At 34.6% G+C, this 25,313-nt stretch overlaps 1 protein-coding gene across 1 annotated transcript in view; it reads right to left on the bottom strand.

The window, feature by feature from the left end:
- ITPR2 (inositol 1,4,5-trisphosphate receptor type 2) overlaps positions 1 to 25,313 on the bottom strand; it is a 529,867-nt gene that overhangs the window by 82,898 nt on the left and 421,656 nt on the right. The window contains exons 46-50 of the mRNA XM_044679064.1: positions 22,749 to 22,941; positions 15,468 to 15,593; positions 10,411 to 10,586; positions 5,901 to 6,065; positions 5,428 to 5,623 (exon numbers count right to left, since the gene is read on the bottom strand). Coding sequence (XP_044534999.1) covers positions 5,428 to 5,623; positions 5,901 to 6,065; positions 10,411 to 10,586; positions 15,468 to 15,593; positions 22,749 to 22,941 — 856 coding nt within the window. The remainder of the gene's footprint in view (positions 1 to 5,427; positions 5,624 to 5,900; positions 6,066 to 10,410; positions 10,587 to 15,467; positions 15,594 to 22,748; positions 22,942 to 25,313) is intronic.

Here is a 25,313-nt window from a genome sequence, read left to right as displayed (position 1 = left end):
TTGTAGGCTGGATAGAACATTTCAGGGGGCTGCATCTGGCCCGGAGGCTGTAATTTGCCCATCACTGCACTAGACTATATAAGCTTCTTGAAAAATAGGCACCTTGCTTTTTTTTTTTTTTTTTTACCCTGAGTTTCTGACATAGTAACAATTTCTAAGACAGAAGAACAAGTGATTTGTCCTAGATCAAACGGCTAGGAAATGTGTGAGGCAAGATTCTCCTGGCTCCATATCTGGCACTCTATTGATTATGCCACCTAGCTGCCCAGGCATCACGCTTTATCTTTTACCTATAGAATTACATCCTTTTTATGGATGTTATTTTTGGTTATAAGCCTGTGTCTTTTTTCTTTCTAGAATATTATACTCCAAGCTCCCCATTCCTTTATAATGGTGTAATAATGGTGATACTAAATTTTGTGTGATCTAGACTGTGGCTTCTCAGTCCTTGAATGTTCTTTCTAGATGCTTAAAATTTTCTTTGACCCGGAAACTCTACATTTCAGTTATAATCTTCCTGGGAGTTTTATTCCAAGAGCTGACCAGTGTATTTTCTCTATTCTCATACTGCTCTCTGGTTTTAAGAGTTCTGGGCAGGATTTTATTTTTTTATGATTTCCTGAAATAAGATGTCTAGACTGGTTGTTGTAGAAGTTTTTGATTATAGCTTTCAGATGGCCTAATGATTTTAAATTTATTTTAAGTTTATTATTTATTTCTCCTCAAGCTGCTTTCCAGGTCAGTTATTTTTCTTATGAAAGATCATATATTTTCTTCTTTTTTGTCTTTTCAATTTATTTTCATATTTCCTGTTGTCTCACGAAGTCATTAAATTTTCTTTTATTCATTCAATCTTGAGAGAATACGGTGCTTAAATAAAGCATGTACTTCTTGTTCTAACCTTGTTCATTTTCTTTCAATTCCTTCTTTCAATAGTTTTAATTTATTTTCTATTTTTCCTCTAGAACTCTCATTTCATTCATCAAATCATTTAAACTTTTTTAAAACTCTTATCTCTTCTAAGAATTCTAGCTGAACTGTGTCTAAATTGTGTTTTTTCTTTGAAGTATCTATTAAAGATGTTTTCTCAGGGTATTAAGTGCTATGTTATTCCAAGGCTTCAGGACAGCTTAGGCTAAGGACATGTAAGCTTTCAGTGTCCTGAAAATAGTCTTATCCAGAGTGAAATCTAAACACTACCCTGGTATGAGCTCTGCAAGGGCCTGACTTGGGTATGCTTCTGAAAAACATGTAAGTGGGCTTGTTATTTATATAAATAACATATAAAAGGACTGCCTGCCTTTTGACCCAGCCATACCACTGCTGGGTCTGTACCCCAAAGAGATAATAGGGAAAAATATGTGTACAAAAATATTATAGCCATGCTCTTTGTGGTGGCAAAATATTGAAAAATGAGGGGATGCCCTTCGATTATGGTATCTGTTGGGGATGGAATACTATTGTGCTAAAAGGAATAATAAACTGGAAAAATTCCATGTGAACTAGAACGACCTCCAGGAATTGATGCAGAGTGAAAGGAGCAGAACCAGGAGAACATTATACACAGAGACTGATACACTGTGGCATAATCGAAAGTAATGGCCTTCTCTACTAATAGCAATGCAATGATCCAGGACAATTCTTAGAGACTTTTGAGAAAGAATGCTATTCACATTGTAAAAAGAAGATCTTGAAATCAGCCCCCCTTGAATTCCATCTTACAACATCCAGAGAAAGAACTGTGAGAATAGAAACACAGAAGAAAAACATTTACTTGATCACATGGTTTGATGAGGATATGGTTGGGGATGTAGACTCTAAATGGTCACTATTGCAAATATTAATAATATGGAAATAGGTCTTGATCAGTGATACATGTAAAACCCAGTTGAATTGCTCACTGGCTACAGGAGTGGGGAGGAAGAAGGGGAGAGAAAGAATACAAATCATGTAACTGTGGAAAAATATTCTATATCAAATAAATAAATTATTTTTTTTAAAAAACAGGCTTGCACTTGGTTGACATTCCAGTGACTGCTGATGAAATTAGCCACTTAGAAAGTTCTTCAGGTTTCAAAAGAAAAAACTGCAGGATACCCCTTGGTCTGAGATTCCCAACCTTGTTATTTCATAGCAGGCTTAAGACTGGTTTGGGGCTAAAACTGAGAAAGGCTCTCTTTCCCCAACTCTGCTCCACTCATAGGGTCAGATCCAACAGCTGCTGTGTGATTCTGAACTTTCTCTTGGCTGATGACACATCCTAGTGCTTCCAGTGGCTGCACAACTTGTAATGAAACCCTAAGTGTAAGTGCCCAACTTTGTCCCCCCCCCCAGGACCTGTAATCTAGCACTGGGTGATGAGCAACAGCTTCCATTTGGCACTGGTTCCTGCTCCCTGCACAAGGTTAGGACCCTCTGTGTAAGTCTTGGACTTCTTGTTCATATTCAGACTCCATACTATGAGGCTCTACATACCCTGTCCTGGCTAAAATATGTTCCCAGTATTAGTAGACCTCTTTGCCTCTAGGCTGATGTAGGCTAGAAGAATGACTCACTGTATTTTTTCCCCTGGGATTTACAAATTAGGACTTGATTTGGTACATTTTCTAGACCTTTGTGTAGTACTCATAGAGAAGAGGTCAGCTTACTTTTTGCTACCCCATTATCTTGGCTGTTTTCTTATTCATCTCTGAGAATTAAACACATTATAGTGAAGGATTTGTCATTTCATTGGTGTGGATACTTTCCTCCACAAAGATTACAATTCCCCATATTTTTATATGGTGGAAGGGGTAATCCTTGCTCATAATTTGTTATAATCGAACTCATTTACTAGGTCTGGAAGCCATATTTCCTAATGTTGCCAGTGTTTTCCCTGTTGAACATAAACACTTGTTTATGTTCAAGGTCTCTGAGTTTTCTTCTTCCAGAGATCTTCGGTAATTTCAGTCCTCCTATGCTCCTCCCATTTTCCCTTATTATGTACTTTCTGATTCTGTCCCCTCCGACTGTGATTTCTTTTGGGGCTGGATCTCAAAGCGTCTCAGCCTCCTCTCATGCTAGGTAACTTGGGGTTCACCAGCCTAGGGCTCTGTCTCAAGGGACTTTCAGGTGGACCCCAGCTGGATGCTGAGCCCTCTCCCTCAGGTTTAGTGGAATGAAGCACAGCCTCCTACACACATGGCATCCCAACTCGATGTCCTGCCCCACTCCCTCTCTTCTTCAGTTCTTTGATCTGGCAATGGCAGTTCAGAGTGTTTCTGTGCTGGTGCTTCCGGGGTTGTCTGGCCCTTCCCAGGCAGGTCAAGGCTTTGTAGTACCAATGCCATGGGATTGTCTGCTGCCAGTGTACTTGCAGCCCCCAGCATGCTTTTGCTATTAAAGACTTTCTGGGACCCTAACTGCCTCATAGTAAACTTTCACAGCCTGGAGGTAGGTCTCTGGCATTAGGAAAAGGTGGGGGGCATTTTGTTATAAGCCCTCAGGTCCTTGAGTTTTCTAGGGTGACCTCACTGCAAGTAGCAGTAGCATTCTAATAGAACTCAGGGTCAGTGAGTTCGGGTTAATGGGTTTTTATCTTTTTTATTTACTCGGTATCCTAGCCCATGAAGATAGCTAAAATTGCTTTCTTTTTGGTGTGTAATTTCTGTTTTGGAGAGATTTGCGAGGTGGTAGGGATCAGAGAAAGTATGTAGTCTTCTATCTTGTTCTCACATGATCCAGAAGTATTTTCCATGCCTTCCAACTAGACCTTTTATCTTTCATATTCTGTCCTTACTTGAAATATAATAGATTATACATGAAGGTGCTCAGTGTATTAAATAGAATGTCTATGTCTCGTTGTCCTATTGCCTTTCTAAACTCTTGCTTTGCTTCCTCTGTTCTTACTCCCCAAATGCAGAATATAGCTGCAGGAATCTCCCACTGGTCTAATTGTAAGTCATATGCTGAATAAAAGGCATCCTCCATAGATTTGGTTTTTCCCATGTGGATGCTTGGGCCAGACTCTTTTGATGGATTCTGGTTCTTTTCAAGGAAGCTCTGCAAAGTTCCTGGCCTTGATATAACAAATAAGACATCATGTCATACACAAACTAAAAGTGCTAGGAGGGCCTCACCATCTATAAAGAATCCTTCCTCAGTCTCAACTCTGTAATGGCTCTTCTCTATGAGAGTAATGAACACCTTTGGCAAGCACACATCCCCTTTTATGCCTCACCTGATATTAATGATCGTCAAACGAGGTTATTTCCTTTCTAGGACAGAATAATGAAGTTTGTTTAAAGTTATCACCATATTCACAAAAGAAATGATACCGATTTAAATAATCCATATACCCTAACTATCTTTCTCAGTCCTCTTCCACCAGAAATGCTTAGATTTGACTTGCTGGGTCCCTGAGCCCTCACAGATAACCTTTCACCACCACTTCTTGACCATTTTCCAAACCGTACTGCCATACTCATCCTCCCGCATCCCTGATCTACTTTGTCATTTGTCTTCCTTCATTTGAAAGGAATTTTCTGGAGCAGGGAATGTCATGGCCATTTGTATTAGTAACCCTAGGGTTTAGCAAAGTGCCTTAGGACATAAGTACTTAATAAATCATTTATCACTCATTCATTCATCAGAATATACACTGATTATGCTGAATTGTTACAAATCTAAGAAATTGTTTGAATTTCCAAAATTCTGGAGAACTTTAAGCAAATTCACATGCATGGTAAGATAAATGCAAATGTTTGGGGAAGATTTTTATATATAAATAAATCAGGGAAATAATTGTATAGAAGATAAAGAAGGCAATATTCAGTCAGTCACTGATTTAATAAATATTTATTATTTATTATGTGCTAGATACTATGTTAGGAACGAAAATGACAATACCTGACTCCCCTCTCAAGATCTTTAGCTAGTTCTAATCCAGGTTATTCTCACTACCCATAGGTATTCCAAAAGTCTCTCTTCTAGTTCTTATTCTTTTCTTCCTTGTTACTATTTCCCTTGATTCCCTATGAGCAAAATTAACTACAATGTGTAAAATTATTAACTCTATTTAGAGAACTTCCAGATTTATGTATCTATCCAAAATCTTTATGCTGAGTTCAACTCTGGCATTTCCAACTGCCTATTCAGCCATCAATTTCCTCCTCTTCCTCCTCATTGGCATTTATATAGTGCTTTAAGGTTTGTAGTGTCTCATAAATATATTAACCTACTGATTCCCATAACAACCTAGTGAGGTAGGTGATATTATTATCCCTCTTTTGCAGACAAGGATGCCATGTCAGCACCCTCACCAGTGAACAAATCATTATTTCCAGAAAAACAAAAGACAAAAATTTTATCCATTAGCTTTTATCTATAATATAGTCAACAAGCTACAGAGGAGTAATATTCTCCCATCAGAAAGTTAAAAAAAATTACCTGTAATAGGTGTTCTGTTTTTCAGTCTATCCACTTCCATTGTAAAGTCATCTTTCAAAAACAGGAATCCAATAATGGAAAACAAGTAAACAAGGATGAGAGCAAGGACTGCAGTCAGAATAATAGAGCGACCATTTCGGGTGACACTTTTTATAACATTGAGCAAGGTCTCCTCTCTATACACCAAATCAAAAAGCTAAAAATGTAATAGAGTAAGAGAGGAACAAATCATGAGAATAGTATATGAACAGTAGGTAGAATCATTGTACTTAATCCTAGGTAAAATATTGATTAAAAAATCATGTATATGGGAGAGTATGAAAAATTTTCATATTGCCCTGAATACTTATAGATACAGATATAGATATAAATATATAGAGAGAGAAACACATGTATATAAGAGATAGATCTATGCCATATGAACATATATAAGTAAGAGAGAATATTACTGTCTTTTTTAGATAGATACTTACCAAGAAACTGTAGAAGAACTCATGGACAAAAAGACCCAGCATACAGACCAAGACATATGCTACATGGTAGAGAAAGGCCATGTCCATGATAACTGCTCGGTACCCACGAGTAAATGTTCCACGATTTCCAACAAAGCTTACCAGAAATACTATTTTGTTACAAAGCTAAAGGAAAGAAAAAGATAAGATCTATTGCATTACATTGCCTCTTCACATAAACAGAGGGATATTGCTGAAAGTAATTCATCATTTAATAGCACTATTAGTTTATCTTCTTTTTCATTGTATAACTGCTTAGCAATGCTTACGCATGATTTACACATTTTATATAAAATATATATTCATACCTCCATAAAAATATTTCTCACATCCTTTGCAAATCCATATTTGTAAGTGATATATAAAACATTTTTATATTGGACTTGCAATAAGCTCTCAGGATTTGCTTAAATTGTTTTCTATTTTAGAATTTTATTCTATCAATAATTGCAATATTACATTATTTAGAACTTCAAAACTGATGTACTTGGCATATTGTAGGTGTTAAATAAAGACTCATTGGTTGACATTTCTATTGTCTTTCACAACATAATAAAAATATCTACTCATTAACTGATTATTAAATACAGATATTAGTGAATGAATGCTTTTATGGAAAAGATGGCCTCCTTTTTGAAAGCTTCTTTAACCCCCTCAGGTGGGCATTATTTCTTCCATTTACTGGGTACAGTACTTTCTTTAGAAATCTCCTTAGTCCTTACATTTTATTTTATGTCAACCATATTGGCATATATGTCTTTATCCCTCCTATTATATGACAAACTACTTAGAAGAAAGGAATGTATTGTTTTTCTTCTTTGAATAATAATAGCTAGCATTTATATAACACTTAAAAGTTGTGAAGCACTTTACATAGGATCTCATTTCATCCTCACAACAATCCTGGGAAGTAGGTGCTATTATTATCCTCATTTTATAGATGAGGAAACTGAAGCAAACAGGGCTGAGTGACTTGGTCAGGGTCACACAGATAGTTAAGTATCTGAGGTTAGATTTGAACTTAGGAAAATGAGTCTTCTTGATTCTGTGCCTGGTACTCTATCCACTGGATCACCTACCTGCTCTAACTTGTTAGCTACTTTGTGACCATGGACAAATGATTTAAAAGCTAAGTGCTTCAGACAGCTTTCAGAGGTTATTGATTACAGATGAGATATCGATCTTTATTGGTGGAGAAAGTCTCTTTACTGAGTATTTTCCATACACAAATCACAGTTCTGAACCTCTTCCTCTTCTCTGCCTCCCAAACTCCACAGAAAAATACATAAGGCAGAATATAATAGTTTCTAGAAGCAATTGGGTTGCACAGTGGATAGAGTTTTCTTAACAATAATTTGTTTTCATTCAGTTGTTCAGTCAGGTCCAGCTCTTGGTGACCCTGTGGACCACACTGTCCACTGCAGCTCTATCCACTGAGCCACTTGGATGTCTTGTTAACAGTAAAGTGTTACATAATTGTTGTCATCGCCAATACCACGATCATCATTATTAAGTGCTAATACCTATCATTCATTTGATTTCTCAGAAATCATTTGCAAGGAGAAGGTCAAACTTTCTTCAGCACAGCAGTACCAGTGTTTTCCACAACTGACATGAAAGCTTACAAACATCCCTGCCGGGATCAAGGCAAAGGAATAGAACTCTTCCTTTCCTCTCTCTCTTGTACATCTATTCCTTCAAGGTTGCTTTTGATATTTTTAGGCATAAGCGAGTACTAATGGGGGAAAGGCAACATGAAATCAAACCTTTTAATACGTCAAAAACTCTCCTAAATCAAGAGACAACAAAATTGTCACTTAAATGTCTGTTATAATTCATATATTCATTTTACTGGGTTAAAGATATATTTGATCTATATTTAATTATATTGGTGTTCTTGTGGAACAGTGTATAGCTCATTTATATCCATTTTATAGGATACCTATAGGAGAGAGGGTGGAAACAATACTGAAAAGACAATCAGGAGATTTAGTTTCTAATCCCAGCTTTGACCCTTAGTTGCATGTTTCCTTCAGAGTTGACTGAGTTTGCAGAATTTTTTTTCTTCTTTATAAAATAAAGAGGAAGATAAGGTTCCTACCAGGTCTAATAGTCATCTTTTTTTGCCATGCTCAAGAATCATGGGAAATTTTGAAGTTACTTAAGGGCACAATACCATTTTCTCAGCAGATGTTCTTTGAGCAAACGGCTTTAAAAGTAAGAACATAAATTCATGGGTAGATCTGGGTAAGGAGCAGTCACTGAAGTACTGTTATATGCAGTTCAGTAGTTTGAGATACATATAAGAATGTTCAGAGAGAAGTCATAAAATTTGTAATATTACTTCAACCATTTTTTTATTTTTATAGAAATAAAAAAAACAGGAGAAAATAGAAGCTCTCTATGTAAGTTGTGAAATATGAGGTCCTACAAAAGATGGTGAACAGCAGGCATTTGTTTTTTATTAACAATGCAAGTAAATCATCCTATGAGGCTTTGAATAAATAACTACCTATATTACTTCAGTCCTTTTCTAGGCTCCTCCAGAGTCTCCTTTGGCTTGAAGGGCAGCCTGGGTTCATGAAGACTAAGAAGGAAGCCCTAGATACAAAGTTGGCACAAAGATATAATACAGTAGCAATAGGGACCTCAGCTTTCCAAACATCTGCTAGAACTTTCATTGTAAAAAGCAAAGCAGCCGACAAAGATCTGGCATGTTTTTGTGCTAGTTTTGTCTTTTAAAAAGAGAGAAAGCAGTGAGGGAAAACTACTAGTTTGGACCTGAATCTCACCAACTTTAAGGACAAAGTTGGTAGAATAGAAATGATGAATAGCTTAGGGAGAACTGGCCGTTCCATCTTAAATCTTGTGATAAATAGGTAGGAAGGAAAACTGATATAATGTGAAATATACCCTGAATTCAAGGAAAATGTTTAAATATTTAAAGCCAGGATAGATAAGACCCCAAAGGGCTAAAAGCATACAGGGGAAGTTTCCTAAAGAGGCCTAGTAGATTCATGAGAACAAAATTCTGAACACCTAAATGATTCAGATGTTGGGAAAAGAAGGTTAAAACAGTTCCACAAAAGATAGGAGGACAGATAACTAATGATGAGTAAAAAAAGAATGTCATGGTCTTGAAGAACAATGTTAATTTAAGACTGATAAAATCCATAATAAGCCGGAGCGGCTGATGAATGCAAAGAACAAAAAAGTGGGGTGATTTTTTAAGCATTTTAGAGACTTTATCATGTGAGAATGTCTCCTACGCTCAAATGGAAACCTGAAAATTCTAAAGCCAATTTCTTCACAGATTTCTGCATCTAAATGGACAGATATTTGTTAAGCAATTCTTTCCAAATTACTCTTACAAAATTTTAGAATTTTGAAAAATAAGTGAATTTCCTAATATTTCTAATTCAATTTATTAACAGAGAATTCAAATGAAAATTTTCATGGGGGTAGCTTGAAGTAGAGGGGAGTAATATTTCAGAAGACTCACATGAAAATAAAAGGCATTAAAAGTCTGGAAGATCTTGACTGCAAAGATTCTTTGCTCAAAGAACCTCAGATAATTATTAGTCATGTAACTTTGGGAAAGTCTCTTAACCTCCATTTTGCCTCAGTTTCCTTAACCTTAAAATGGGGATAATAACAGCTCCTACCTTAAAGAGTTGTGAACATCAAATGAGATAATAGTTGTAAGAAATGGTTAGCAAAATGCCTAGAACACAGTAGGTACTCTATAAATGCTTATTCTCTCCTTCCTCCCTTCTACTGGTAGGTAATTTTGTGCTTGAATAATGTTGAATTACACTAGTCCAAGTGAATGATGACATATGAATTAATATTGCATAAAATCTTTATCTCCAAGAATTGGAGAATAATTTGTTCTGATAATTGATTAAGTGTTCTCGTTAACTGAAACATACATTTTATTATTTGCAAATCATTATAGACAAAAAATAACAGAAACATGAGAATTGCTTTATTGAGTCAGAACTAAAGTTCCTCCATCCTGGACCTTGGCTGCCAAAAATAACCCCAAAGGACATGCTGTGAGAATGCATGGCTCTTCTCTTGGATATTTTGGATAAGTCCAAATCTATTTTGAATCCTTTTACATCTCTTGCCAAAACTCCTAGAGAGTTCCATAAGTTTATTCCCCATTATATGAAGTAGTAACCCTGATTTCTTAGATGGAGAATTCCAGACTTCATCATTTGTTAATTGATTTACAGACAGTTAAATTATGATGACCTTCTTATCTGTCTTATCGTGTGGTAAAATGTACCAAACACTAAAAACTATTATAAAATAACTGAGTCTTTTATTGGATAATTATTCCCTTCTGATTATATGTGGGTTCCAGATGAAGGGAGGTTAATTATTTGTATGCATGCCAAAGCATAAATTTGTATTTTATAATAATATTTTCTTAATTTACAACATTGTAGTTTTAAGTACTTACATTAGCAGCTCCAAGAAGTATCAGTGTAGGTCCAAGTCCTATTGTATATATAGATCTGAGCATTATGGACACAAGAAACGGTCGTATACCAAAAGGTTTGGGGAAGAAAAACAGCATAGATGTACAGATTGCAACTGCTATCCAGAGGAGGACTGAGAACAATGGAGAAAGTGTACCTGAAAGATAGAAAACATTTTTTAATTAAGAAAGAAACAAGATAGTGTTATTTCATTTACTGTTCCATTTTTAATATATTAGATTGAATCAAACCACAGAATACTTTCATAACAATTTCAACCAATACTCTATATTAAAGAAGATTTTTAGGACAATTTCCATTCTTACATTTATAAGATAACATAATTTCATGCTGCTAACATTCATTGCTTAATGAAACTTCTATTAGGTCTAAGAATTGATCAAATGAGACATTTTGCTCCTCTGTAAGGCTGATTTGCTAAGTAGTTCTGTTATATATATCTCATTAGAAGGTTTAATTTCATACTCAAGATTAATGACAAAAATGTAACCTACTGTGGGTAAACAATTTTAAAGTATAAATTTAAAAGAATAACTTATGATTATGGTCGTATTTTCCTTTTTTCTAATTGTGGAACATAATTATAAGTAGCAAAAAAAGGCTCAAAGTGCCAAGTCCCTCTTTAATAAAATACATAAGCAAATTTAATGCTTTTTTTTAAAGTGAGGTGTACAAAATATTTATTTTTTTAAATCCTTACTTTCTATCTTAGAATCAATACTGTGTATTGGTTACAAGGCAGAAGAATGGCAATGGGAGTTAAAGTGACTTGCCCAGGGTCACATAGCTAGGAATTGTCTGAAGCCAAATTTGAACCCAGATCCTCCCATCTCTGGGCCTGGCTTTCAATCCACTAAGCCACTAGCTGCTCCTAGGATCTACTATTTGTCAAGTCACTTGATCCAATTTAATCCTGACAGAATGATGAAAAATATTTTACCAAGACGGCCAAAAGTGTCAACTGTCTTTAAAAAAAAACAACAACCCACAAACTAAATTTGTTATTGTTAGTGTCAAATTTTTCCTTTAAAATCAGTGTAATTGATTCATTAAAGTTTGGGTAAGTGAAATACATTGATATATCAGTGCATGATCTTTCCCCAAGTGCTAGTTTTACTGCCTTGATGAATTACAGACACACATTAGGGGACAACATTCATAGCTCAAGCATGTGGCTAGAAGCTGAGGCGAGTCATGGCAAGCCAACCGGAGACCTTGTGCTATGATCTTTTTGGCAAAGGTCTCACCACCCTCCTCATCTCCCTTGGCTGTACTTCAGCTTACCATTTTAAAATCTCTTTTTTTCTACATGGGAAGTGTTCTAGAAGTTTATGTGGCCAAACTAACTGCTTTCCTGTCACTGAAACTTTGGCATTCAGAGTTTATGACACCAATGCTATCTAAACTTTTATTCTAAAGTCAGTGTTGATATCTCCAATGGGAAGGTAGGAGAATTTTGTCAGCTATAAAATAGTGTCAGTTCAGATTTTTAAAGTAATTTTTAAATCATTTTATTATTTTGGACATGAAAGGAAATGAAATAACTTCCTACAGCATCGCACAGGACAAATCAAGGCTAGGAAGAAGGACTTTCATTGCCCTTCCAACAGGACAATGCTGCATCATGGTCACTTGTGATTTGGGGCCAGGAAGATGTTAAATTGGTACCACTAGTGTAATGTTTAATCTCCCACTTTTCTGATGACACTAATATGAAGTGTGTCAATTTGTGCTAGTTATGATTCGTCAGCTTCTTCATAGGTACACATAGAGCAAGATATAAACTGTAACCAGCAATTCATTTAACTTTCATTGAGTATGGATAGGTTTTCCTGGCCTCAGGGGACAGTGAGACCCTTGCCACCCACCAGAGGTCCTCAAGCGCAGGCTGGATGACCACTTAACCCCAGGAAGGTTTTAGAGGGTAGTGATATGTTAAAGATGGGCTGATCAAAACAACTCTGAGGTATCACCTCACTCCTAGCAGATTGGCTAAAATGATAGAAGTGGAGAGTAATGAATGCTGGAGGGGATGTGGCAAAATTGGGACATTAATGCATTGTTAGTGGAGTTGTGAACTGATCCAACCATTCTGGATGGCAATTTGGAACTATGCTCAAAGGGTTATAAAAGACTGCCTGCCCTTTGATCCAGCCATTGCATTGCTGGGTTTATACCCCAAAGAGATCATAGATAAACAGACTTGTACAAAGATATTTATAGCTGCTGTGTTTTTTTGTGGTGGCAAAAAACTGGAAAACGAAGGGATGCCCTTCAATTGGGGAATGGCTGAACAAATTGTGGTACCTGTTCGTAATGGAATACTATTGTGCTCAAAAGAATAAGAAGAAGGAGGATTTCCATGTGAACTGAAAAGACCTCCAGGAATTGATGCAGAGTGGAAGGAGCAGGGCCAGAATAACATTGTACACAGAGACTGATACACTGTGGTAAAAATTAAATGCGTTGGACTTCTGTACTAGCAGCAGTGCAAGGACAATTCTGAGGGATTTATGGAAAAGAATGTTACCCACATTCAGAAGAAGAACTACAGGAATGGAAACACAGAAGAAAAACAACCACTTGAACATATGGGTTGATGCGGGCATGGTTGGGGGGGATGTAGACCCAAAAGGACCACACCAGTGCAACTATCAATAATATGGAAATAAGTCTTGATTGATCACACATGTTAAAACCAGTGGAAATGTGAGTTGGATGTGGGAGAGGCTAAAAGGGGGTAAAGGAGAAAGTAAAAACAAGAATCATGTAACAATGGGAAATGTTTCTAAAAAAATAAAATATTAAAGAAATTTAAAAAAAATAAAGATGGGCTGGACGAGCTGACCAAGCAATTTCACTGACAATCCAGCAGTTCAGCATGACAATCAGAATGGTCATGAAACCTTTGTTAGGTTGTTGGCTTTTCATCTGACTGCCTCAGTGTACAGATATGTATCTGAGGTGGGTTTTCTCTCTCCTTTTATATTTCTGCCATTTCAGCATGACAGTGAAATGAACATCTAAAAGTTAGATACTTTCATTCTAGTGTTTCTGATATTTGCTGAGGAGGGACAGAAAACCTGGCATTTGGAAGCTCTTCAAGATAGCTGTGTTTTTTTTCCTGCCTTCTGCACATATGTGAGTATTTAACTGTGTAACTAAAACTTTTAGTCATTCAAGCTCCAGATTTCTCACCCCTAAAATAACTTCACACAAAATTTCCAAGCAAAGATCACATGATCGCTTTGAGATATGTTGTCGAGGGATTTTTGTAAGGCACACGCTGGACTTGATGGTCTTGAGGTTCCTTCCAACTCTGAGATTCTGTTACTCTGAGCTTATTTTAATCAAGTGATCTGGTCATTCAGTAATAAACCCTCAAAAAGTCTAGTTCCTCTCTCAACTACTTTTAACTTGATAATATCTTTGATTCTTTTGAATCTTTTAAGATGATACATTTGCTGCACATTATAATTCATAAGACACACCTATTTATCCCCTCTATTGGCATTGTACATATAATATCCCATTGGAAAATTCTAATATAAAAATAATGATATTTAGGAACTATAGAATATATGCCCTTCCAAAGAAACTTTTATTAATTTTTTAAAATTTAAAGCAAAATAATATGTATGGTTTCCTCAAATCTCAGAGAAAAGATATTTTAAAATAACATAATACTAATTTCTTGTTTTCCCCAGGCATAGATAATATTTGTGTGATCACACTAGCACCCCATCTTATTACTCCAGCTGACATGTAACAAATTAATCAAGGAACCACAAACTTATGCACATACACTCTTTTGCATATATGATAGAGATTAATGTAATCAAGGTCAGACAGAATTTGTAGAATACATACTATTGTACAGGGATTTTCCTAAAGCACAGGTCTGATCATGTCATATTCTTTACCCCTCTTTAAATAAACGTCACTGGTTTTCTATTGCCTCTAGGACACAAATATAAAATGCTCTTTTTGGCAGTCAAAGTCCTTCCTAACAGTCCTCTCCTACCTTTCCTGTCTTCTTAGACCTTACTCCAGGACATGTCCTACTATTCAATCCAGTATCTCTGGCCTCCTGGCTGTTGCACAAACAGGATACTCCATCTCTCAATTCTGGCTGTCTCCTTATGGTTGAAATGCTCTCCCTCATCTCTTCTATCTATACACCACCTCCCTGGCTTCCTTTAAAGTCCCAACTAAAATCCCATCTTTTATTGGAAGCCTGCCCCAATCTCTCTTAATTCTTATGCCTTCCTCCGTTAAATATTTTCTATTTATCCTATATATAGTTTGCTTTGCATATATTTATTGGCATGTCATCTCCTCCATGAGATTGTGAGCCCCTTGAAGCCAGTGACTGCCTTTTACCCTGGTGCCTGGCACATAGTAGGAGCTTAATAAACATTTATTGATTGATGTCTCCAAAGAAGCCTTCAGTACCTTTCTTCTGCCTGGCCCAGCAATAGCTGTTGCTTCAGTAGGTACCATACTATCAGTTCTGTTTCATTACTCTTCCCCATCATCAGTCTTTCGTCTTTGAGTAACAGATGGACATCATTCAGCCTCTTATCCCTTCATCTCCTCAGCCCTCCCTACATGCATCTCAGCCTCTAGGGTTTCTGCCTTCTCTGGAAGAAGCATTTGCTGAGTAAGCTGTTACTTACATCAAGAAATCTTTTCATAGCTCTCCTATTTATACAAACACCTCTGCCTTCATAGCTCCTTCCATTTCATGTAGAGAAATGAAGTAAAGTAGGATACAACCCAAATTATGGTGGTCAGTTAAGTAGTCAGTTTGGACAAGGAGACTTATATGTCCATGTGGGATTTATTGTGCCTAGACATTAATGTTACTTTGGGGGGATTAATAAACATAAACACATATAGCACCCAAGGTATGTATATGGAGTATTAAATTCAAATCCATAAATAATAAAAATGCTAAAAGCATTTTTATCAGAACTGAAAAATATTTAACATTTAAAGAAATAAAAACACTTACCTTCATCACCATCATCTCCAAATGGATAGAAAAGAGCAACAGCTAAATTGATGAACACAGCCAAATTGAATGAAATGCTCCCCCAGAGAGATATGTGTCTAGAGAACCAGAACAGTGCAGGATTATCTAGAAGGAGAAAAAGTATTTGTTAATAAGGAGAACTGCTGCTTGGGTAGAGGGTGGGAGGAAATATGAGAGATCCTTATAGTGATGCAAAAAAAATAAGAAAAACTGGGAATGAAACTTCAAAAAAATTACACATTGGCAAATTAAAAGGATGATCAGAAGGGAACAAACATGCAGGGAATTTTGTTGGAACCATGTTGAATTAAATGTATACTTTATATAACAAAAGTTCAAAGTTTCATAAATTTTTTTTCTTTTCTTTATCTTTTGAATATTAATATTTAAAGTAATAAAAATTAAATTCATATAAAAAAGAAAGACATTATTACTATCTTCTTCATCATAATTGTTCTCATATTCAATAAAATTTACATTGATTTCACTTTTTAGATTGATTGTCCCGGGATATCACTATCCAACTACACATTGTTCTTTTCCGTTTATGTCTACAAACGATTACACAAATAGATTACACAAATAAAAGGATTTTTCAAACTGATCTAAAGTAGTGTTCTATAAGCTCTTTTTCTGTAGGTTATCACTGAAAACATCTTCAGTACAAACACCAATAGCAAACAAATAAATGGTGATGGATTTGTACTTCAATCCCATGTAATTTTTATTCCTTCTCCTATTTCTATTTTCTGAAAGCTTTTAATTTCATAAAGATTTAGAATTAGGAAGACCCAAGTTCAACCCCAACCCCAGACATTTCCTAGCTATGTGGTCCTGGGCAAGTCTCTTAATCTGTATGGAAGTTTCCTAAACTTTAAAATTACAGATAGTTACATTACCTACCTCTTAGGGTTGTAATAAGGATAAAATGAGAACATGTTTAAAGTAACTAAATCCTATGCGATATCAATCTTAATCTTAACATTTGGAATTATATGTTGAACTGTAAGAGATTTGCTAAAGTTTTACACAATATTAAAAACATACGGTCCACAGCCCTAAGGAAACTATAGAAAAATGAAGAGGTCCACGCATGGCAAGGAAAACAGCAGTTCATACTCATTCTTATGTTGTTTAGTAGTTTTCAGGCAAGTCCAACTCTGACACCATTTGGGGGTTTTCTTGGCAGAGATACTGGAGTGATTTGCTATTTCCTTCTTCAGTTCATTTTACAAATAAGGAACTGAGGCAAACAGAATTAAGAGACTTGCCCAGGGGTAGGTGTCTGAGGCTGGATTTGAACTCAAGAAGATGAGTCTTCCCAATTCCAAACCCATTGCTGTGCCACCAAGCGGCTGGCATTCTTATGGTGCAGTTCTTATAGTATTGTGCTGAGAGCTTTACAGGTGCCTCTTTTTATCTTCACAACCCTGTAAGTTAGGTAATGTTATTTTTTGAATTTTACAGATGAGGAATTGAGGCAAATAAGATTAAGTGGTTTGCCCAATATCTATAGCTAATAAGTACCTGAAGCTGGGTTTGAACTCATTTCTTCCTGACTCCAGGCCCAGCACTGCTCCACTTAGCTGCCTAATTTTAACACGTCAAAAATCTACATAATATATTTGGAATAAATTACTAAGTAGAAGTTAAGACTGGTAACAGGTACTTGCCATTGTTTTTGTCAAATGTTGCTTACCTCTAAATAAAGTCTTTGAAAGCACTAATATCCAAGAATAGAATAGAAAGATAATTAATGAGTGATATCCATGTAAATTTAGGTCCCAATACTTCAAGGAAGAATGGAATAAAGAGCTGAGTTGTGCAGATTTCTGTGTGGGAATGGAGAGTTTTATGGTGGCAATTCAACAAGTCACTGCCACCAGAAACTACAAAAGCTATCTAAGGATCTTAGACTTAGTGATCAAATAAAATTGTACAAGAAAAACCTAGGGATGGTCCAATAAATCATAGCAGGCTCCACATATCTATTGCCTACTCTATTTAAGTACTTAGGAAAACCATGATCTGGTGACTCAAACTATATATTAAAAGCTTGCTCTCTTTCATAGATTAGGAGATCTATAATGACATCATTCTAAAAAATCTGAAAAATAATTTGAAGAACACAATCAGTAAATTTTACAAGAATCAGAATGTTATCACAAACTGAATTGGTATCCATCATCACGCAGATAAAATATTAATTCACAAAAATTAGAAAGCAATGTTTGAAATAAATATTATCATCCCTAAGACTGATACATAAAGCAAAAAGCTTTCAAATGATAATATGATCCACAAGCATTTATTTAGTGCCTGTTATCAAGCACTGTGCTAAGCACTTGGTATATAAAGAGAAACAAAAAAGCAAAACAACACAAAACGAAAATACTAGTCCCTGCTCTCATAAAGTACATCGTCTACTAGAGAAGAAATCATGCAAGCAATTATGTACAACACATGATACAAGATAAATTGGAAATGATCTCAGTAGAAGGCACTAAGATTAAGGAGGATCAGGAAAGACTTCTGGAAGAATGAGAGACTGTAGATAAGACTTGAAGGTAACCAAGGAAGCTAGGAATTGGAGACTAGGAGGGAAAGAATTCCAGGTATGGGGAACAGCCAGTGACAGTGCAAATTAGAGAAACATGGCTGAGAATATAAAAATAATATAGGAACAAGATGAGGTATACATATGCTTATATATGTATATACCTGTTTTCTTATCTGCTACTGGAATTATAATGCTACAGAGAATGAACTAAAATGCTAATACTTCTTTAAAGATGAAAAAGCAGGGTTTAAAAAAATCCATTTGTGCAATAGTCTATAAAATATTTAATGAAAGAAGTATTAGCAGTATAAGAGCTTTGAACCAGAACTATTTTTATCTGAATCACATCAAAAGATGAGGACTAGATAATAATAGTATTAATAATAGCCTTGGATATAGTTTATAAAATGGTCAAGTTCCAAAAGTGGAACAAAAAGACTCTGCATAGCCAACATCTGCATGAACTCAAACAACAATATGTCAACAAAGAAATATTGAACAATTTAAAGAGGAAGTCAGGAAGATTTGTTTACATAAATGAATGGGCTCAATATGATGAGATAAGACTAGTCATTGCTACTTGAAATTATAGAAGGGTCATTCTCAGAGAACCTAAACAGGTTGATCCATGCAGATATTTTAATGAAATGATAGATATTGCTATATTACTGAAGGATGCAAATATCTACTACCTACTAAGTATCTAAAAATGATCAAAATGATCAGAATGACACATCAAAACATTATTTTTCATAAACTAGCAGGTAATGATCAGCAGTTGAATGATGTACACACTTTATGACATACTTGAAAAATCAATAAACTATACCAGAACTAGAATATCATCACAGACAAAAATGGTACCTTCAATTGACTCCCCATAACCCTGACCCATCAAAATTTTAATATCAATTTTTAGTAAGTATTCATAACATAGTGCCCAGTATATAGTAAATGCTTAATAAATGTTAGTTCTCATTCCTATTCCCTTCTTAGTTTTGTACTATAATAATGTCTATGAATCCTCTTCTTTCTTTCCAAGAATGGAACTGTTCATTTTTCTATAGTTTACTTTGTGTTATGGGTCCTATGTTTTGCTAATATTGTACAAATTCTTGCCAAATATTTTACAGTTTGACAAATAATTCTAAATTTTTATATTAAGATTAGTATTGCATAATTGTTAGTTATTTATAATATGTTCTTCCAATTCAGCTTTGGTTTCAGAGTGCAAGTCTCTTGATACATTCATAAATGTGTATGTTTACAGATATATTTATATATGTAATAAGATATTTGGAGTTGAATTCTTTAATTTGGAAACTATACTTACAGTAATTTTATTTAGGATAGATGATAATCAATTTAAAACGAGGCAGTATTATAATAGGTATAAATTACCTCCCTGAAAAATGCCAAATGGTATATGAATTGTCCTAGATATTATTTCACCAGTGGCATGTTTTAAACAGAAAGTAGTTTTCTATGAACAACAAATGTTCAAGCATTCTGCTTTTTATATTTGTCCCATATGAATAAGACTAGTGCAGAACTAAGTTAAACCCTTTGTAAAGATAAACAGTGGCACTATATATGTTGTGATGCTTTGGACAGTTTAATCAATAATTATAGAAATGATAATAAGTTGCCTTTGATATGCTCTGAGAATTGTTGCACATGCTCTTTGTTTCTTGGCCAATATATTGGTTCTTTAATGTATTTGTATATTTTAAAAGTAATAATAGTTTTAATTTTTTTTATAACATAAAAATACGATCACCTTAGTCTCAGATATGTCTATATGCATGGCTACCCCTCACTTCCTAGCTACTAGATACAAACTCACCAGCACTATATTCCAGTCATCACCATCCTACTGGAATGTTGGACTTGATTCCTAGAACCATGCTGGCTCTGAGAAGCAATCTTTTATCTTATCTTTTGGGCAGCTAGATGGCACAGTGGGTAAAGCACTGGGTTTGGCATCAGGAAGCTTTCTCTCCTTCCTTGCTTCCCTTATTTTGTTGACTTCTCCCATCAGAATTTAACCTGCTTGAGGACAGGTAATTGCTTTTTATAGTTCAATATATTAGAATTCATCCTCTACAGGCTCACTGAAAGCATGTGGTACAATATCAGTAGCATATAGGTAACATTTTTTCCAATATAATTTTTTCTGTTAGGTTTCTATATTTTTGAAAGTTTTTTATTCCATGAAATTTGGAAATTTTGACAATTTGGGACAGCAATAAAAATTAAAAATATTATTCTTAGATGTTTAAGGATCAATATTGTGTTCAGGTAATTGTGAACAACAGTTTGGTTTATAGTGTAAGGATTAAAAATGATAAAAGCTGATATTTTGAGGAAAATTATATTTTATTTGGGCCCATTTTGATAGAATAAATCGGACCATGTGCCTGGCTATTTAAAAAATCCCGCCTCCAGTATCTTCTCCCATCTTGTCGGTCTCGTACACCAGAGAGATCTTCTCAACCTGACCTCCAAATTTAAGCTACACTATACGTTGGTTCCTGTTGTCTGAAGTTATCATGTCAGAAACCAGAAACCCATTGGATCACAGAAAATGTAGTTTCAAAGTCCCCCACATGTCCATAGGAAGTTTGTAAAATCTTTTAAATGGGACCTCCCTGAATTCCAAGCAATACAATAGCAACAGTCTAGTTCCTGTATAAAGTTGAGATCTCTGAAATATTTTCATATCTAAATTTGCAGCATTGGAATTTCTTTGTCATTCTGAAAGATAGTGAGCTTCTTATGCATAATAAGAGCCATCGAGTCATGTCTTGCTAGTATTTGATTGGTACTAAATTTTTATAGCCTGCAGTAACTTGTTGCACAGTTTTTACAATTTCATCACTGAATCTACAATGATCAGTAATCTAGGATCGTTAAGAATAACTCTTGTGATTTTTGGTGTCAATGGCCTGATTCTAATTTGTCTTCTAAAACACCTCTCTGCAGATAAATCTGCAAAGTTATTTGACTTCATTTGAGAGGCAGAAAAATATAGTAGAAAGCGTCCTAGATTTAGAGTAATTTCCTAGGTTTAAAACTCTGCTTTGCTCATCTCTAACTTTGTGGTGTTAATCTCTTTTTTTCATGTCTCAGTTTTTTCTCATCTATAAAAAAGAAGGAGTTTGAGTAAATGTTCTAATTTCCCTTCTAGTTCTAAATCCAGGAAACTAGAATCCTATGACATGACTGTGTGCATAACATGTTGCTCATAGAGGACCTTTTGATTCAGTTTTTAGATCATAGTATTTTATAGGCTCTATCCAAAGATAAAGCCCTTCCAATTATATTAGACAAATCTAATTATAGTCGTTGATATTATTTTTTATTACTGAGAGGTTCTAGAGAAATCTAAAAAAAGCAACTAATATAGATATATGTACATGTATATGGTACACAAAATTTTCATTGAACTTTATGAAAACACACTTTACAAATTCATATTCAAAGATAGTGTTTTGGGGTGCTGTCAAACTATTAATTGGCACATTACACTTATTAATTTGTTGTTTAGTAGGAAATTATTAGCAATCAACAATTAAAAATTTCCAACATCCATAATTTCATCAGATTATGGGGCTCCCCCAAACTGATACCTTAAAAGTTTCCATGATTTAAAAAATCATTAATGAAGTAAACTCTAAATTTACCATCCTATTGTACTTAGGAAATAATCTGAGCAAAAGAAATTATCATGTTCACTAAAAGCAGTGATACCAAAGCTAATGTTGGGAAAATACCACTAATTGCTGAAACAAGACACTATTCAAACCTAGGATTCCTGCCAGCTTAGAAGTACCTTCCTAAAAGTCAGAAAAGGCTAGCATCCTTTCATTCTTTGATGTCTAAAATCATAAGACCACATGACAAATATATTCCACATTATGGAAAAAGAAATGTTCAGTTTGGTAAGCCAAGATAGTACTTTGTGCCTCAGGTATCATAATGAACATTAGGTAGTAAAAGTCAGTATTTATGCTTTAAGTTTTACAAACTTGGTAGATTCTCTGTGGAAGATACATGGAAGGGCAGGGTTATGAAATGAATAGGAGAAGGCTTAGAAGGCTTCTGATCTACACCAGTGGAAGGAATACCTAAACTCAGGAGATCATAGACATACATAAGTATTAAAGTTTTTGTAATCAATAATCCAGCTATTTCACTTTATCTGGCTACAAGTATTATGCATTTTAACATTTGAATAATTTGGTGAGTTACATATATGTTTAAACAGACAGGCACTTGGAAAAAATTAGAAAATTATCTCAATCACAAGAACACAGAGGAAGACTTTTCATGCTCTTTTTCTTTATTCTATTCACAATTTGTTAATGACCATTCAAGGCCTATTCAGTGAACATCAACTATGCAGCTGTTCAGCTTTCTGTCTGACAATGAAATATACAGCTGCTACTTTGCAATACATAATATTTACAAAACTAGGGGATTGCAGCCAAAAGACTATCTAATTAGTCAGTTTCACGTTTTTCTCTCTTTTTTCCCTGCAGTAAGTGGCAGGTGTCTCCATTTCAGCGGTAGTTTAAATCAGACTTATAAGAAATACAAATTAAAAACAGGACTGTTTCCATGAAACACAATTAAATGTATTCTTGTCATATATATTTATGATGTAATAATTTTATTTCATTAATTAAAATACTTACTCCTGATTTTTTTCTGCCATTTCATTTCATTGTAAAGATCCTCAGTCTGTTGGAAAAAGTCATTCACTTTGCTTCCTTGTTCATCTCTCTCAGTTGTGTTGAACACACGACTTTTGGATTCTCGAGTGAGGTATTCACATATATTAGGAACAGGAAAAACAATCTGTTCCATAGTTCTATCATGACGAACAATCTGAAATATAAATTTGTGGTATTCTTATGTTTCTTAGCAGTTGAATCTGACTCTACTGTGCTTCTTTTAGTCTGAGGATATATAATGTATGCTCTCAAACTGAAAAATTCAGTTATATAAAAGATATACCTGACATTTTATTTCCCCCCTAAAATATAACCTTTGACTTCTGAATTAAAGTTATGTTTTGGCAAGTCTCAGAGTTATTGTCTGACTTGGACTCAATGAAGAAGATTGCTTTAAAGAAAACAGATAAGGAGGAAATAGGATGATGTTCAGAAAATATAGCCATTGTTCCTTGAAAAGCCTTTGAAGATTTTTAGCAGGTTATATATACATTTAACAATTATTCCACTAAGGAAAATTCTTCATAGAATTCTGATAACTTTTCAGAAATGGGAACTTTAGGATGCCTCTACAATATCTGGAGAGATAGTCTGCATTATGAAGCTTCACATTTTTATACCTAGAATTATAGAGTTAGCCTTCAATGACTTTTCTCTATATATGTATGCAATAGGCTTGTAATGTCTGAATTCTGCAGTTTGCAAAAAATATATGCTTTGTTTTGTTATTAATTGCATATTCAAAAAGAAAAAAACTCAGGCATTAAAAAAAAATCCCCCTAATATAAAAGCTGTTAAAGGGACTACTTTCCAGTAGTGTGGTTTTAACTAATCACTGAAGAATTCTACCCATAAAATCTTTTATAATAGAAAAGTATCATTTATTGAATTTCATTAAAATATGAAGTTTTTTATGTCATGTTCCAAAAAAATAACTAAATAAATCATGTCTTTCTAGATATCATAGCACTTAAATTTGATTTTGCATTAAATTTATCTTCATGTTAATCTGATCATTCCTATGAGTTTGTTACCTCTTTGATAGGAGTGACCTCAATTATGTATCTTCTTCAGTAATTGACCTTACACATTCCACAGAGTAGATGCTTAAAAAATACTTGGTTCACTCATTCCACTAAAAATTAACTCCGCCCTTATCATCTGCAGAGTATTGTGTTCAATGCACTAGGGAAAATAAAACATTTAAATAAGATGATTTCTGACCTCGTGGAGCTTCTAGTCTAACAAGAAGAGAAAAAAAAATACTCCAGTCTTCATAAAAAGACTGCTATGAAATAAATAAGATAACATATATGATATGTTTTGAATCTCTAAGAAATGTTATGTAAAAGTTTCATTATTTGAAGTAAAGTACATATTATTATATTCTTTGTACAACATAAACTCAGGCACACATATGTATATAATGTGCCTCATTAATCTTGACCGCCCTGATTTGGAATTTGATAATTCAGACAGGGACTAAGCTAAAATTCTTAGAATGTACAATGCAGAAAGGACGGGCAAAAACAAAATTTCAAAGTTATGTTTCACACTCCTACAGGGGAAGGAGTGTTTGTTTCCATGCATTACCGAAGAACTTTTGAAAGGTTAGAATGTTGGACCAACAGCAACAATTTGAAAGGGATAAATGCAAAGCTCACATTTAATTTCAAAAAATTACTTCTTCAAAGCACAAGATTGAAGACACACCTGACTTGATACCAGTTTATGTGAAAAAGACCTAACCTTTAGTTGACCACAAGTTCTGTGTTTGCTAAAAGGCTAATATAATCTTATACTGCATTAGTAAAAGTGTACTGAATAATTTCACAAGACATAATGACATCTGGGACATTATATTCAATTATGAGATTCACATCCTAATAAGATATTGACAAACTAGAAGACATCTAGGGACAAATGACTATAATTGGAGTAGACATTTTTTACATAAAGTTTCAGGTAACAGAAATGAGACCAGTGGAGGACAGTTCTGTGGAGCTTTGTTTCTGCTCAGTATAAAGGAGTTTTAAATAATTATAGTAGTCCAAGTGAAATGTCAACTAGGGAATTCTTCATCACTGGAAGCATTCAAGCAGAGTTTGGAATGTTAGTGCCAGGGACTGCTGTACTGAGTGGCCAGTTAGAATAAGGTTTCTTTCAAATCAAAAAGTTGAATTTAGATTTAAAGATTCTATTATCTATATTCAAAAGACTTATGGAATAAGTACATATTTTTTCACCAAATTCATGAGAACAGTTCCCCAAAATATCTCCTCTACTAAGCATAGTAATAAAACCAATAATAAAATTTTTCCTATTAAATTCTATTATGGAGAATTTTATTGGTTCAAACTAATTTCCCTCGATAATATAAATGGATTCTATTTCCAAAGTTGTAAAAATAAGTTAAGTTGAAGAAGTGTTATGCATTAGACTAGATGATCCCTAGTAGACTACCTCTGAGAATTTCTAAATCTTTGCATTTGGGGTATGAAATTGAAAACAGAACACTTATTTCAC

This window comes from Gracilinanus agilis, chromosome 5 (genome assembly GCF_016433145.1).
Source record: "Gracilinanus agilis isolate LMUSP501 chromosome 5, AgileGrace, whole genome shotgun sequence".
Lineage (NCBI taxonomy): Eukaryota > Metazoa > Chordata > Mammalia > Didelphimorphia > Didelphidae > Gracilinanus > Gracilinanus agilis.
The sequence above is the reverse complement of the archived record's forward strand: the minus strand, read 5'-3'. Positions and strand labels throughout refer to the sequence as shown.